Source organism: Leguminivora glycinivorella, chromosome 7 (genome assembly GCF_023078275.1).
Source record: "Leguminivora glycinivorella isolate SPB_JAAS2020 chromosome 7, LegGlyc_1.1, whole genome shotgun sequence".
NCBI classification, from domain to species: Eukaryota; Metazoa; Arthropoda; class Insecta; order Lepidoptera; family Tortricidae; genus Leguminivora; species Leguminivora glycinivorella.
Window position 1 is genome coordinate 8,801,384 of NC_062977.1, and position 16,767 is coordinate 8,818,150.

The 16,767-nt window shown below is 37.4% G+C and overlaps 1 protein-coding gene across 2 annotated transcripts in view; it reads left to right on the top strand.

Moving 5' to 3' along the window:
- Positions 1-16,767, top strand: part of LOC125228390 (BMP-binding endothelial regulator protein) — an 82,549-nt gene that overhangs the window by 42,947 nt on the left and 22,835 nt on the right. For both annotated transcript variants that reach the window (XM_048132939.1, XM_048132940.1), the window contains exon 3: positions 2,835-2,935. In XM_048132939.1, coding sequence (XP_047988896.1) covers positions 2,835-2,935 — 101 coding nt within the window. The remainder of the gene's footprint in view (positions 1-2,834; positions 2,936-16,767) is intronic.

Consider the following 16,767-nt stretch of genomic DNA (forward strand, 5'->3'; position numbering starts at 1 on the left):
TAAACTTAAGAACATTTTTGCGCCTTCTGAAAACAGCGCGTAGATGTTCATGACGTTTTCTTTCCATAACTGTAAGTAAGTAATATATACGAGAAAAACATATCTTTGGGATCAATTTGTAGTTAAAATTCTGCCTTGAAATATTTTTGTGGTATTATGTACCTTCATAATAAATACTTAGGCGTGGAATGAATACTTGTAATTTTATGGACGTAACTCGTTAGAAAGCTTATTATTTCATTGAAGGTAACTAACATGTTTTGTTTTGTCAATGTCAAAATAAACTGTCCTCAAGGTCGGTTGTGTATCCGAATCGAATATTTAAAATGTAAACTTTGGATATTGGATTATGTTATTTATTTTACTTATCTACATAATCCTATAACACCAATGGTGAGTTAAGATTCAGAAAACACATTTAGTGATAACTGTTGTAGCATATTATATAAAAGTACTTATCTAAGTTTGTTTATGCACAGCTATTATGTAAAGTGGAGTTCTATAGTAATGGCGTATCAATTACTTATTGAGCTTTCACGATTTAATACTTTGAAAATGACTGGCGCGTGGTGAATAGGCTTCGACAGTGAACATATTTCAAACGATTCATTTCACAAATGCAACCGCAGCCGTCCGGTATTTGCATCGACAAGTGCGGCTGGTGCAACGCTTGCGAGCCTGCAGCCAAGAGTGCATTCATTGACGCTCCGTAGGTATATTTCTATCGCTCTTCTTATTGGCGTGATAAAGCCAATTACGTAACTACATTCGCCACAGCGTGTCAACTTATTGTATTCTTGGCTACAGCCCTGCTATAATAGGACATTTGCTTCCCACGCCGCGACCGCACTCCTCCGCGTGGTCACTGGAACTCACTCCCTGACCTGCGCCTGTCAGCACAACTTGCACGGTGACTGATTATGCTCTTAGCTAAACGGTTTGGAAACATCATTTATTTGATGTTAGTTACCAGTCGATTCAATCAGATAGAACTTTCAACCAGATATAGCTTGCATTTCAAAGGAGCCTTCAAATTTTCAGTTTTTTTTTGCATTTAGGTATTTATTTTCTTTTTACGATTTTTTCAATGGTTTTATTAAAAATCACGCTGGCAAATTATTAATTAAATGTATCAGTAGTCAATCTCGGTTGAAAAATTCGTTTATAGTAACAAGAGATCTCGGGTGGAGAGCGAGAGACGTTATTGTGTCATCGAAGTGATGCCGCTGATTTATAATTTGTTTTTGAGTTTATGTATACATTAGCTGTTCCCATATTACAACTCTTTGTTTACCATTATGCTAAAAAAACTCAAGAAATATCCTTTGGTATACTAATAACATCAACTTAAGACGCTACAGGAGCGAAAATGCTAAAATGGAAAGGAGGAGGGGAATTTTAGTTAAAAATACTAGTGTTATTAACTAGATTTATCGAAAAAAAATTGTCCATTCAGAACAACTCAGTTAAAAGATATTGCGAAAAAATCTTTAAAATCGAGGTTCCGCTCTCAACTGTTTCCTCCTTCAAAACTTAAACAATCGTAATGAGATTGGAGAATCTGAATAACAATGAAATAATCTGTGTCGGACCGTTTAGTTTTTTTGGCTAATTGTTACCAATTTTGAATATCACTCCTTTTTTAGCGCCATAATCGATAAGGCCGTTTTTGGAAATTATTGATGGGCTCTAGCGTCTTTAAAAATAAGAATATACAAAACACAGATAAAAAATAAGCGCGTTACAAAACACGGAGAAACTAAAAAGCCAAAAATAATAAACCTTTCAATTCAGATTTCTTATCGTATTGCAATAAGCTAAACATCCAAATTATAAACAAATCAATTATTTTTGTAGTCGGTACCAGACCTGTTCGTCGCCTTGCTATTGCCTGTTTGCCCCACCCAACCATACACAGGCTGGTACCGACTCCAAAAATAATTGATTTGTTTATAATTTGGATGTTTAGCTTATTGCAATACGATAAGAAATCTGAATTGAAAGGTTTATTATTTTTGGCTTTTTAGTTTCTCCGTGTTTTGTAACGCGCTTATTTTTGAAGGCGGTTTTATTTTTTGTTAAAAAGTTTATTTATTTGTTGATTTTTAGTGGTTCCTAGTGATATTATATGTATCAGTCCGAATACATGTACAGTAGTGAAAGAATTATCCTTTAACTCCTAACCATTGAGGAGTTGACCTTCCATCATCAGCTCAGTTGATTTTTAGTGGTTCCTAGTGATATTATATGTATCAGTTCGAATACATGTACAGTAGTGAAAGAATTATCCTTAAACTCCTAACCATTGAGGAGTTGACCTTCCATCATCAGCTCAGCCACATAAAATTATTACCATCAGACGTAAATACTGGTGTACCTTTGAAAAATAGACTAAAAACATTACATGTGCCTATAACATTTGAAGAGTTCCCTCGATTTCTCCAGGATCCCATCATCAGACCCTGACTTGGTGCCAATGGGACCATCTCGGGGTTATACTGGTTCGATCAAAAAAAAAATTTTGAAAATCGGTCCACGATTCTCGGAGATATCGAGTAACATACATACAAAAAAAAAAATAAAAAAAAATAAAAAAAAAAAAACATTCAGTCGAATTGAGAACCTCCTCCTTTTTTGAAGTCGGTTAAAAATAATAATAATCAGTGTTGAAAAAATCATTGCTCTATTTCAAAAACCAGTGAGGAAATAGTCGAGAGCGTTTGTATGGAGAATTGACCCCTCCTGTATCGTCTTAATCATGCATCTCATGGCCAGTTGTGCATGCACTGTGTGGTTATAAAGTGCGAGTAATTTAAGGATCATGGTTGTTACAGAGGGCCGGCGCGAGACGTGTTCCAACGAAGGGGAGCCAGTGCGTCTCAACGACAAGAGGCTGGACCAGAATTGGGGGAACTGCTTTCGGTGCCATTGCAAGGTAGGTAAATTCAATTGTCACTAAAACACGCAGGTAGGTAAATTCAATTGTCACTAAATGACTCGATCCATATGCCAGTTTCCATACACAATAATGCACGGAAAGCATACGGTTTGGACAAATCAAGCTAGCCTTACGGCTCAGCCACTACATTGGTCTAAGCGCGACAGCAGTGAGCGGCAGCCATACGTGCGAAAGGAAAGTCCCATCGCTGTGTCTCACTCCAATGTATGGCCGCCGCTCACCGCTGTCGCGCTTAGACCAATGTCGTGGCTGAGCCGTAAGGCTATTTGTCAAAATTAGAACTGTGGGAATTGCTTTCCGTGCATTGCAAGATTTGCAGGGTACGGAAACTGGCATATGGATCGAGTCATTTACGGAGACGTTTGCTCTGATTCGTAATGTCATATTATTAAAGGTTAGATTTGGCAAATGTAGGTACGTGTCATCGTGAATTATAGTGTTTGGAAAGAGACAATTAACATCACGTCATATAAGCAAGAAAGAGACAACGCTCTACGAAGACGAAAAACCGATGTACATTCTTTATGTTTACTGTATATGTACCACCACGTTTCAGGACAAAAATGTTGTCTTAATCACGTTCTCCTCTCCTATAGCAGTTCTGCATGCATAGGCTTTAAAGATTTGTTTGTAGTTTATTAGCAGAACTTAGTTACTTCCTTTGGGCCCCCTTACATCTGGCATGCAGTGTAATTAATATCCATCCATAAAAGATAAAATAAAAATAGTCATTTTTTCCTTTCAGTATCAATGATATTTCTTGTATATAGATTTAGTTATTGTACAATACTGCCATAAAAATAAACTAGATTAGTATTAGCATTAAACATTAATGATTTTTAAACTAAGACATAATTTTTGTACAAACAGGAGAACCTCAAAAAATGGTCTGACTAGACGAAAACATATGCATCGGGGCTAGTATAGCGATGACGCGTAGTCAAATTTAACCTTTGGTCCTGCCATGGAATTATGTCACATTAAATAGGTATTAAAAATAGTGATAAATCTTTCCGATCTGTTTACAATGTCACTGTGTGTGACATCATTTTAATGATGTTTGTGTATGGTTTTCCCAAAATCTTTAAACAGCAATCCTCATTCATTTCGAAGTCGGGATCTGGTAGTTGCCTTCACTGATCTCGTTAAAATACAGCCGTTATAAATGTTATAATATAGGTATTTACTTTCAGATTTACCTGATATTTCCTGTGTATCGGTACCTATCTACAGTAAATAAATCATCAACCCTATATAATTATTTCCTTATACATTGACATAATTATCTTATTGCCATGCTACTTCCAATTAGCAATGAAGTGAGATAAATGGCGTCACGGTATAAACACAACATAATTCATAATATCGAAAAATAAGAAAAAGTTGTCAAAGGCATCTCGAAAAACATAAACTGCAGTGTGCACAGTCACAAAAAGTCTTAAATGACTTTATGTGAAATCATTTATTTACATGAAACATATAGAAACTAGGACGATTTTAAAGGACAGATACTTGATGGAGTTAGAGTCCAGTAGGTAATGTAAATGCTGCATAAATGACAAAAGTAGGTAACTAACAGTGCGCAAGTCCTAAGCTTCACTTATAATAGGTAGACCGTAGGGGCAAAAATTGAGGTTAAAAAAATAAAATGTAGGTACTAAAAAGTTTAATAGAAAAAGCCATGGTTCTAGGTAAAGTTATGGCCTAATTTGGTGTCATTCAAATAAAAATCAGTAAACTAATTTGCTACTACAGGAAAAGAAGAGGCATATTCTTCCTTCTGGTCATTACGAGTGTGTTGGCAGACGCTCTGTCGCCTAATAAATTGATCACGCGTCGTGTTAGGACAATGTGTCTAAACAATACGTGCGACTTCACACCCAGACAATAAACAGTTGATTACCACCTATCCACTTCTGGAAAATTCTGTGAAAATTTTGCGCAACCCAATTTGAGCGTTTCAAATAACGGTATACAAATATTTCGGATACCTTATCACTCTTGTCAGTTCAGTTGTTGTTGTGTAAAGGCTTTGTTTAAAAATTTGAAGGATTCTTACAGACTTTTGTGATAGGTTTCTGAAAGCTAAACTTATACTTTAGTTCTTCTTAGTGCTGGTTCGGCAAAAAGCAACTAATAAGATTTTGTTTAATTTAGTATATTTTGCGGGATCGGTTTTAAGGACTAAGTGGTAATTTCACCTTTTACAAAACCAGGCGAAGTTAGGTATCATAGGCGACGATACGTGGTTTGACAGTAGTGCACAGGGTCAAAGAACTTACGTGTACGCGTTTAAAAATCAATAATAAGGTAAATGTTCTTTCAATGAAATGGACCCTATTAATATAGACACCAGAGTAAGCGTATCACACATGTATATGAATATGAAGGGTTATAAGTCCTTATAGCATTGTCGGGAGCTAGTCAGTGAACCGGCGAGGTGCCGTCTTGGCGGGCCAGGCCGGCGCGTGCCGAGCCGCGCAGTGCTGCGCCCGCGCCGCGCAAAAACTTGCAATGCGGAACCGCAATGAACCGCATACACTGGCAATCCGACGCAGCTGCCCGGAGCATTCCATTTTGCGATTCTAACATGATTCTTATAAATAGATAATATTATTCTTATAGATATGTACCGTTATATTTTTTACTACTTTCTGTTCAGTACTTGTTTTAATATTAATAACGGATCTATCGACATCGGACACTCACTTAAGTAGTAGAATTATTTCATTTTGGAGCAATTGCCAAATCTATGTTTCCAAAACATAAGTAGTTATAATTAGCCTATTAGTAATGTAATATACAATATCCTCTATTAACCATGGGATGATCTCTTGATAAAAACCGATACTTCTATAAATCGCTGTGATTTATTTCATTCGCAAATGACACTGTCACGTATTAATTCGTTATCACTGCATAGTTGTCAGCGACACGACATAAGTATGTATGAGCAAGGTTGTACGTAAGTACCTACATGTGAGCGGTATTTCCCAGCCGATCTCACCTCGCCGGATGACTTGCGAGGAATTCGAAAGCCCATCGCGAGATTTATCGCTTATTCTGTATTAAAATATACATTTGGTTAATGGGCTTTTTTGTCGCGTGCCACATAACGACGGTGGGTCGTCCCGTAGAATTTTTATGATTTATCAAAATGCATATTAGACAAATGCAATAGAGTAAGCTCATAAGTTTAAAGCTAAATGCTACTGGAGATCAAGAAGTAGGTTCTTTAATTCATACGCATCTGCCTGCTGTGACTAATAAGCGAAGATGGGACGATGAATATAAGTGACAGTCCAGTAACAGCACAGCAACGGGATTCGTGAAAATCAAATGGAGCCTTCACCCATTAGTGAACAATATTGTTCCACGAGCTATTAAAAATATGTATATTATGCTCTGTAAGGAAACTAAAAAGTACCTAAGTAGGTATTATTAGAGGAGGAAATATTTCTTCTGCAGTTTAGAAGATGCAACCACGCATATATATACGCGAGTTATGTATACAGATAGTTAATTTGCGTGAGATCGGTGCGCTAGCGCGCTGCGTCGGGGTCAAGTTGACCCGGGGGTGCCATTAGCCTTTTTATATACGGCTAGTAGCCGGTTGATACCATCTCGCGGCTCCCGCGCACCGCTTACTTTAATGAGCCGTGTTATTTATCGAGGCGCAGTTTTACGTAGCGCTGTGTTAAATTCTCTAAAGTTGACGCCTCGTTTTCCACAAAAGTAGCCATGTGTGTTTACTTACTTCTTAAAAAGAATTCGTTAGTAAGACTTGATTGTACTGATAGAAATAAGTATGTATATATCTCAATCTCAATGAATTATTTGATTTTAAAAGCAGTTGGCAAATTGCATAGCAGAATAATTCAACTCAAACTCTTGCAAATACATACAAATTCTAGCGACCACGACAGCTATTATGTCCAAATTTATTTTATGCAACAAAAAGCGAGTTCATAATTTAACAGTAAAATGCCGCTACCGTAATAATAGTTCACGGAACCTTCATGACAATTTAATTGAATCCAGTAACCCGGCAATTCCAGCGTTAGAAGCGGACGGGGCTGGCCAATAATTAAGTAATGTTCCGTGTCCAACTATTTTTATCGAGGCCCTGCCGTCTATTAATATCTCGTAAATTGTACTTTATAGTTACAAGTAAATTGCTCAGTCAAGTCCCTGTAATGATCGAACTGCATTCGCAAACCGCCAAGCCGGCGTGGGTACAAACTTTAGAATATCTCAATAACTAATGAGGTACTATTTTGAGATGCTGCTATCTCGCAATTTAAATGTTACAAATGCATTTGTACCAGCTTCGTACTTGCACAAACGAATAAGAAAGCTTCAGCTTATTCGGCTTTCAAGCTTCTGTATTTAAAGTTTCAATTAGGTCCATGGTTAATTAAATCCCCAAACTGTATATTTAAAATGTGGCTGCACCAATGTCTTTATTGACGTTGGCAGTCCGGTCATAACTAATTGTTGATGGTTGCCACGCGCTGTGCAAGGGGATTTTTCGTGAAAGTCGTTCTTATAATGTAATGTGTAAGGTGCAGAAGGGTTTAAGTGTGGAGCGTATGTGGATGCCGGGTCCAAATGTGAAAGTGGGTGAGTGTCGAGAGCGGGTCCGCAGGTGCCGGCCACGGAGCGCTGGGCCTTGCCGCAAGCGCGGTATGCGGTCGCACCGGTTCTTCTAGCAAAGCGTATTTTTTACACACCACACATCATCAACATTGTTATTATGTTTTGCTATGATGCAAAAAATCAAGTCTAATGCAAATTCTTTGTATATTAGGATGTTTACTTTAATATTGTCTTCGGTTAGCGCGTAATTACTCATGAAATAAAATAATGGAAACGGATTATTAAGTATATTATTCTTTTCCCTAGTTTTATGTGATGTTTACTTATGATTGCCTATTAGTAATATTATAAGAGTATTTATGTTTTGACTAGGTGTATCGTCAAAAATCTGTTAGAAAATATATCCTATCCTATTTCTGCAGCTGATGAAGTACATTTTATTTCATTTTGCAAAAATTTAGGAGTAATAGATACGTAAATTTTGAAAATTCTATGAGTAGGTAGGGATCTATAATCAAATCGGCTCATCATCATCATCCTCCTTGCGTTATCCCGGCATTTGCCACGGCTCATTGGAGCCTGGGGTCCGCTTTGACAACTAATCCCAAGATTTGGCGTAGGCACTATTTTGAAAGCGACTTCTGACCTTCCAACCCGGAGGGTAACTAGGTATTGGGATTAGTCCGGTTTCCTCATGTTTTCTACCGAAAAGCGACTGGCAATATCAAATCACATTTCGCACATAAGTTCTCATTGGTACTTCGAACCCGCGACCTCCGGATCGAAAGTCGGACGCTCTTACCGCTAGGCCACCAGCGCTTGAACCTATATACTCGTATTATTAGTAAATAAGGTTTGTTGATTAAGTAAGTAATCATCGGTGCTATAAAGTATGAAATAGGTACTTTATGCGCTTTTTACAAATTTCTAGGTATTTCTACTACGATAGGGACTCAGCCACCAGAAAGATTTATTATGACCGACGTGCTCCCATCGCAAAAAAAAAAAAAACATTTAGCATGTAATTGCCTGTAACTAGAAGTCTATCACGCCTCTCGAACACGTTTAACTTTTTCTTCGAAAAATGTAAGCGCCAGCCCCTTGCGTTCATAATGATGGATGGATGTGCGCTAACGAATAGCTTCCTTAAAAGTCTGTGCTATTACCCTTGATGAAGTCGCAGCGGTCTTAATACGATGTTAATTGCTTTCCCTTTAGACAAGAGTGCAATTGTTGACGTTCCGTGACGCACGCTGGCTATGTTGCGCCAATATGGAAGAGCGATAAAGATAAATACGCTACGGAGCGTCAATTGGTACTATTGGCTAGAGGGTCTGTGATGAAGTGTATAGAATCGATATGCCGCGCGTGTTGTGCAAAAAACGTAGTGTCGTGGTAGAAGCGAGGCGCCGCGCTCACGGAGCCAGCCCACACTCGGCCTTGCGCTGTCGCCGGCCGGGATCGCTTACTCGCCTAGATACAATTACCTCTACTTATTTACCTTTAAACGTATACAATTAACACTCCATTTAAAAACTGTAAGAAACATACCGAGCTTTGTGTTGCGCCGTATGTAATTAGTAGTAAAGGCGTAATAAAGTTTTAAGTAGCTAACTAATTAAAACGTAGTAGGTACCTGTAGTGAAATCTTGTCCCCTAGCCGAATATGCCTAAGTTCGCCTGGCTTATAAAAAACTATAATTGCCAACTAGGTTCATCAAAAATTACAAATTGGTTTAAGATTAATTTCGTATATTTTCGGGATCCTGCACACAAATGTCACAAATATAGGCATTAGGCAGTAATTTCAGCTTTTACAAAGCCAGGCGAAGTCAAGTATCCTAGACTAAGATTTGAGGATATTGGGTTCGGTTCTCTGTCTAACTATATCTCTGATAAGGTGATATTAATGTATAAAACTATAGGTACGTTTTTACGGAAGTAAAAACATGTGCATATTGTGTATAAACATAGATATAGTAGCACAAAGTAAAAATAGAAATCTTTACTTTGTGCTACTATGATCGAACTCTGTGAAGATACGACGAGTTACTTATAATGCCATACTTATTTATAAAGGTCCGTTGATTAAATAATTTATATGATTATCGATGTTGTGTAACAAATGATTATGCACATTACAAGTATGTAATCAGTAATCGGTGTATGTACTTAAATAGGTAAGGCAAATACAGTACTAAGATAATCAGTACTATGGGATCGCACGTTAAAATAGTCTAGAATTAATTATAAAGTATTTTCTATATTTTCCCGTTTAGTTAAAAATTAAAAATAATAGTGTGGTTGTTCAGTAATCTAACAAAGCTCTTAAGGTAAGAATGCAAATTGATACAAAATGTTTAATGTTATTATCGAAAACACCTTAGCTTTTGTTTTGGACATAATGTATTTTACTACCGAGATAACGCGGACATTTAGGCTTGAAATATTAGGGTCTATAATCGGAACCGCAAAATATTAGTGCGATATCGTTGCCATAAATAAATCTAAACATATATTTTACTACACCTTATTGTGTTTTTCTTAAAAGGTACCTAAAAGGTAAGGTATGCGAAGAAAAAATAGTTTTTAATAATTCTTATTTACAACATTTTAAATAATTGCGAGATAAGGTTCAAAAACTTAAAATGATAAGTTAATTATGACATAAGAAGGCTCATTTTTATACACATTATGAGTATTGTCATTGAATTTCAGCCATATCACCTCACTATATAATTTCTGTCTCAATTTATTTGGGTAGGTACAATGATTTTTTTCTCAAGAACTATTATAACTACTGTAAACATTGTCTATCAAACGATTATCTTCATAATCACACCAGACTTTTATCACCCACTACTTACAGTACTTAGCAAGTGAGCATAGGCCTCTCTTCCAGTAAGTACGCCAAACCGCAAAATAAAACCAAAAACTATAAGTGTACAACCTGTGAGCAAATTCTCTCGCGCCCTTCACAAGAAACTGGTATACAAAAATCAAATGCTAATGCAATTTTTATCAATACTTAAGTGCTCGAAATGCGGCATTAAAGATAACACTTCCATGCATGTGTGAGAAAAAAATGTATGCTAAATGGGTATTTATCGCGTATTTTAAATGTAAGTATCGCACAAATGCAGCCTGTACTTAAGATGATAGGGGATCGAGGATGTTGCTTATATACGTAGCCTCTATTTTTGTCCCCGGATTTTGATATTTTGGAAAATATTTTTATACTTTGGAAAATATTATGGCTATAATCATATGCTGCTATTTTTTTCTTTTTTTTAATTTCCAAAAATGTTAATATCCTGAGAATAAAGGACTACATTTGGATTCTCGTCATGCCCATTCTGTATACAGTTTCATCCATTGAAATTTAAACCAAATTAATTAGGTAGGTATTTAATGTATATGGTAGATTTTCGTCTGTATCACGTTCTAAGTAAAAGATAATAGTTTTCGGTGTAGTAACTCTAGCATATCCAGGCTTTTAATTCATAACTTGCAAAAAGCTGACGAGGGTATGAAAAAGTGGTTTAAAGGCAGTCATCCCTTTTTGTCTTAAATGGCGAAAATGCGTTCGTCAAGCAGGTATAATAAGCATCGTCCCCGAGCTGTCTGAGCTCCGCTCCGTAAACTTCATTATGTATGTAAATTGAGAGATAAACATTTAAAATGAATCTTAACTTGCATGTTTAAGACAACGTCATGGAATGCCGAGTGCCCTCACCCTGCTACTAGTATCGTACTCGTAGATGAAATAGTATTCAAATGTTATTTCTTTCTCATTTTATTTCTGTTACTTTATAATTACTATGGTGGACGGTGCGTAATTATTATGGAACGTTTTAGTGCTACTTATACAAAAACTATTACTAGGTACGTCTGGAGGATATGGGGTCTTTAATTGGTATTACAAAATGTAAGTTATTGGTAATAAATTAAATTTGACATTTTAAGGGACCGTAAAAGCCTAAGCCGTATCTTCGCCCAGTAGGTATACCTAACTTCGCCTGCAGGGCAATTATGGTCGCGCGATAAGTGATAAAATATCAGGCCGTCCCTATCGCACTTACAACGGCCCGATGTTTTATCACTTATCGCGCGACCATATAATTGCCCGCCATAGTGCGATAGGGACGGCCTGATATTTTATCGTCTATCGCGCGACCATCATGCTTCCCGTGCTGGTTTCGAAAAGGTTAAAATTATCGCCGGGTTCGCAGTGCAGGTTCCGGTAAAAACGATTAATTAGATTTAATTTTAATGTAGTGTTGCAGAACCAGCACTATTAACTAGGTTTTTTTTTTTTCAATATTTACAAAGCCAGCCGGAGCGCGATAGTTACTCGTACTTGTGAAATAAAACTATGAATACGGATTAAATCGCGTAAACCGACCCTAAAGCGTTCATGGTCACAGCTTTTATTTCTATTTATGTGTTTCTAGAATAAAACTCCGACTCCCAGATTGAGTCAAGACAAGACAAGACAAGACAAGAGACGCCACACCCAGCCAGGACATGCCTGCTCCGGACTAGCCGGCGTACCAGGGACGTAATTTTGTAGGGAGTGACACGCTCAGGGATGGGGTAGGGATAGCAATCGACCGGCTATGCAGCCTTGAGCCAATATTGGAAGGTAGGAGGGGTAGGTAATGTCGTCGAAGGAGAGCGTTGATGATATGCTACTCGTCGCTTTAGTTTCCGTCTTCGCAATATATCTCTTGTATCCAGCAGGATCAATATCATCTTGAGATGTTGTTTGCTTGAGGATTAGAAGTCCCGCTGACTCGCTGTCGTATGATTTTCTTCTGGTTTCCCAGATTGAGTCTAAAATTAATCCAGATTGAAGGTGGCACGTGGCATTGCGCAAGCTAGGAAGCGCCGAGGATACAGTTATCACCGCAACGGGAAGTGGCCAGGCGGTGTCGCCGAAAACAGAGATATCATGCGCGTACGCACCAATTGGGAACATATGTAATCCAATTTTGAATTGTGAATTACCGGATTTTATTACATAGAAATGAGCGGCATCATGAATGACAGTCGGAATGTATGGAACAGCCAAATTTTTTTGCGATTTTAGCTTTGGTCCCATAATAAAAGTTGTTCTCCCATCTCCCAAGAGAAGAAGAAAAGATGGGTTGACGACATTGTAAAGGTAGCAGGAAGGAACTGGATGGACACCGCTCAGAACAGAGTAAAATGGCAAAGCTTGGAGGAGGCCTTTACCCTATCAGGGACCACAAATAACTAAAAAGACAAATGAAATGAAAAGTAAAGAAGAAAGACAAGAATGTGGAAAGAAGGCTAAATAATAAAAATAATAATAAAAGCTGTTCATTTAGTCACTATGCAAAGTTTGAACGGTATTTTTTACTTCACCGTGTATTTAAAAATAACCAAGGTATACGAGCCTTAAAGTTTTGCATATCTAAAAAAAAATATATATATTTAGATGTTGTAAAATGTAAATTAATTTAATAAGTATTCATTATTTTAATGTTGCGTAATTTGTTTTTCCTTACGCAATTAGGTTGTGCTGTTACCAATGAGGAAATATTTAAATCGTCCCACGTGTAGATAATTAGATACTTGTACAAATAATTCAAATACATTTATTTAGCTATAATAATTGTTCGATATAATATTTAGTATATTTATTTAAAAAATATATATATGACAATTGGTTAGGTTTGTTTTTTAGTCAATTCTGAACACGTTTCTGAGAAAAATCTAATTATGACCAATGAAAATGTGGACAAACGATACATTATGACTAAGAGTTTATGGGAACCAATAGAGACCCATTTTTGCCAAACTGTACAGCAAAACTGTGGTATGTCGATGAGTTTAGAATAAATATCGATCTTTTTTAAGAAAATAAAAAATAAGATTGTCCAGTATTGAGTATAACATACAAGGAAAATAGTTTAGGAGTTAATAACCCAAGGAGATAAGTAGGCCACGGCTCGCCGCCTCATTGGCGCTGTCAACGTGTCATATTAATTACTCATAAATTGATCCGTTACTTTGTCTCCAATGAATGACAGCTCACTCAACTGAAAAACTCTATTACAATTTTCAATAAGGTGCATTAATGTGTTAATGTATAATGTTTAATTTCCTGATTAACACATTAGCTCCTTCTTATAATTATGCACATATGTAGATTATACAAGGAGCCATGTATTTAAGAGTTAGACTCTTGTCGGTGGAGCAATTTCCATGTAATCCTTCACTTTGACTTCCTGGGTACGTAGCCGAATGACACTCACAAAACGCTCACGAAACGAAACGCTCGTAGATATCTATCTCAATCGCTCTTGCATATTGGCGCGACAGAGCCAGACTACCTTTCGCGGCGTTTCGTTTTCGTTTCGCGTCGCAGAAATGCCATTCGGCTACGGGGCCTGATATGACACGGCGTTGAGCTTTTCTTTTATTTAACTCATTATACGGTATCCTTGGTCTCTCCTTTTGCCTCTTTGCTTCAATTCTTCCTTCTAAAACATTTTTGATGAATTCGCCTTATCGTAGCAGTTGCCCAAGTATTTTTCTTTTTCTGATATCTATAGATCTTAGCAAGCTTCCTTTCTTCTTTCATTTCATTCTCACTGAACTTTACCAGACCCTCACCGCATGGAATATTACTCGTATTTGCAATCTAAATTATAGGATAGGATTGGTAGGTATATATAGTAGGTACCTACCTATGATCTTCTACTCCGACAGCTAAACAAGGAATACAGTAGTCAGTTTATGTGTGATTATATTAAAGTACAGGACCATTGCTGTGTATAGTGTATCGCTAATTCGCTGGGTGGGTGCATGCGTTGTGAATACAAAGATCTAATTCCCACTATTTATGACCTAGGTAATCGGTCAGGCTGTTCCTGCAATGAATATGGAACAGAATGGCATAAAGTAGCGTAACGAATATGTATGTTAGTTGCATTTTAAATATGTCTGAGTGCACGTTAACAGTTATAGCAATTAGGGAAGGATATGCTTATGTTACTTTTTTACTTACTGATTACTAAATTGCTAAGTCAATTACGGGAAACTATTTCTTCGAAAACGAGACTTTAAAATTGTTAAAAAGACTTGGAATTTGAAGGTATCTAACGTGGGTCTTATTGTTGTAAAGGACAGACAGATAATATGACAAATTCCTGCCAAAAAATCAACTTCAGTACTTCCTAAGTAATTTATTAATAACACACGATAAGATCAACTTTTGATCAACACCTTGGAGAGTGCTGCCTCAGCGTGCGACCCACGTGCGACCTATGACATGGACATGCAGTCACCATCAGATATATCGGAGCTTTCAAAGCTCTCAGAAACATCGGAACAAGCACTCTAACTTTTTAAAATAAATTTGATTTTTACAAGCTTTTATTCAACTTACCTTAGTACCTATGTTAGTGTGCGTCAAAATGTAGAAGCTAAATTTAACCCACTTCCCGGTTTCCGATTGAGCTGAAATTTTCCACGCATATGTGAATCACGTGACAATGCAATATTATGGTATCATGGAGCTGATCTGATGATGGAGCAGAAAGGTGGTCATAGGAAATCTGTCATGAAATGTTGTAAATACCCCATCGAGTAACGGGTTTTTAGAAACGTCTCGGAGAGCAGTAGATGACTGTTGAAAGAAAGGACTACAGTCGCGATAAAAGCTTGTGCCAAAAATGATTTTTTTGCAAAAAACTTATTTGGAAATAGAGGCTTATTCTGATATTTGTGAGAGATTTGGAAGCCATATTTGATGCCAACTGGACATTGGACATTGTCAGCATCCGCTCGGTGAACCATTTACATTTAAGTGTCAATGAGGCCTCCGTGTTTTAGCTTCAGCTACGCGCTCGCAGTTTAAAAGTTCAGATCACCATTGTTCCGTGATGGGATAGACATACCAGGTTATATAAATAATAATAAAAGATATCCTTATAGGCTAAATACTTGCGTACAGGCGTAACAGGCGTAATGTGCGACAAAAGAATGCCTCTAAAAACAAAGGGAAAACTGTACAAAACGGCTATTCGCCCTGCTATTTTGTACGGAACAGAGTGCTGGGCTTCTACCAAGAAACATCTCACAAAGTTGCACACCACTGAGATGCGCATGTTGCGCTAGTCAGCGGGTGTCACCAGGCTCGACAAAATCAGAAATGAGTATATCAGAGGTAGCTTCAAAATCGCCCCCATAGTTGAAAAAGTCCAAGAAAAACGTTTACGCTGGTATGGACAATTGGACATATCCTCAGGCATCCTGAAGACCACATGGTGCGTGTAGCCCTAAACATACCTGCGACGAAGCAAGGCCGCGGAAAGCCTACCGCCACTTGGCTAACGACGGTCCAAAAAGACCTGAAACAACAACATATGAACCTAGATATCGCCAAAAATCGCCCGGAATGGAGAAAACGAACAAGGAGAGCCGATCCCATCAGATGATGGGAAATGGCGCAGGCAGATAGATAATAGGCTAAATACTTGCGAACGCACTAGCAAAATGCGAGTTGTTAGCCTGACAGACATAATAGAAAATTAGGGATAGGTATCATTAGAAGTTAATAATTAAAATTAAGCACTGTAACTTAATGCTCTCCGTCTTTCTCCAAATCTTTACCAAGCGCGCTAATATACTGCAATAAATATTAAATAAATGTCATATACAAAGAAAAAATTACCAATGCCTCAGAGATGGCGGGGGGCGCCAAACTCTCGGTAATTGTGTCATATTATACTTAAAAATTTCTACCCTTGCTTTCATGTACTGATGGCCGAGTGGTTCAGGCATCCGTCTGGTTAACGGAGTGCGCTGGTTCGAATTCAGCTTGGAACACTTGGAGGCATTGGTCATTTTTAGACTACTTAAAAAACACAAATTGAAATATTTTCAATGAGAAAATAGTTTGATTTGATCTAAGATACTGCAATAATTATCTGACTAGCTAGTAGCTACACACCTCACCATGATTCTTGGGAATTGGAAAGAAGTAATCTGTTCTATTTTATTTGCAGCAAGCATTATAGCAAGTAATGGGCAGTCGACAGACTAACAGTTATTTTAATCCGACGTGTAACGTAAATATTTCGCTATGTGAGGGCTAGTTCAAAGAGGCGGCTCATGAAATTCGGCCGACGTATCGAAAAACAATAAACAACAGAGAATGGGTGACCTCGCGTAAA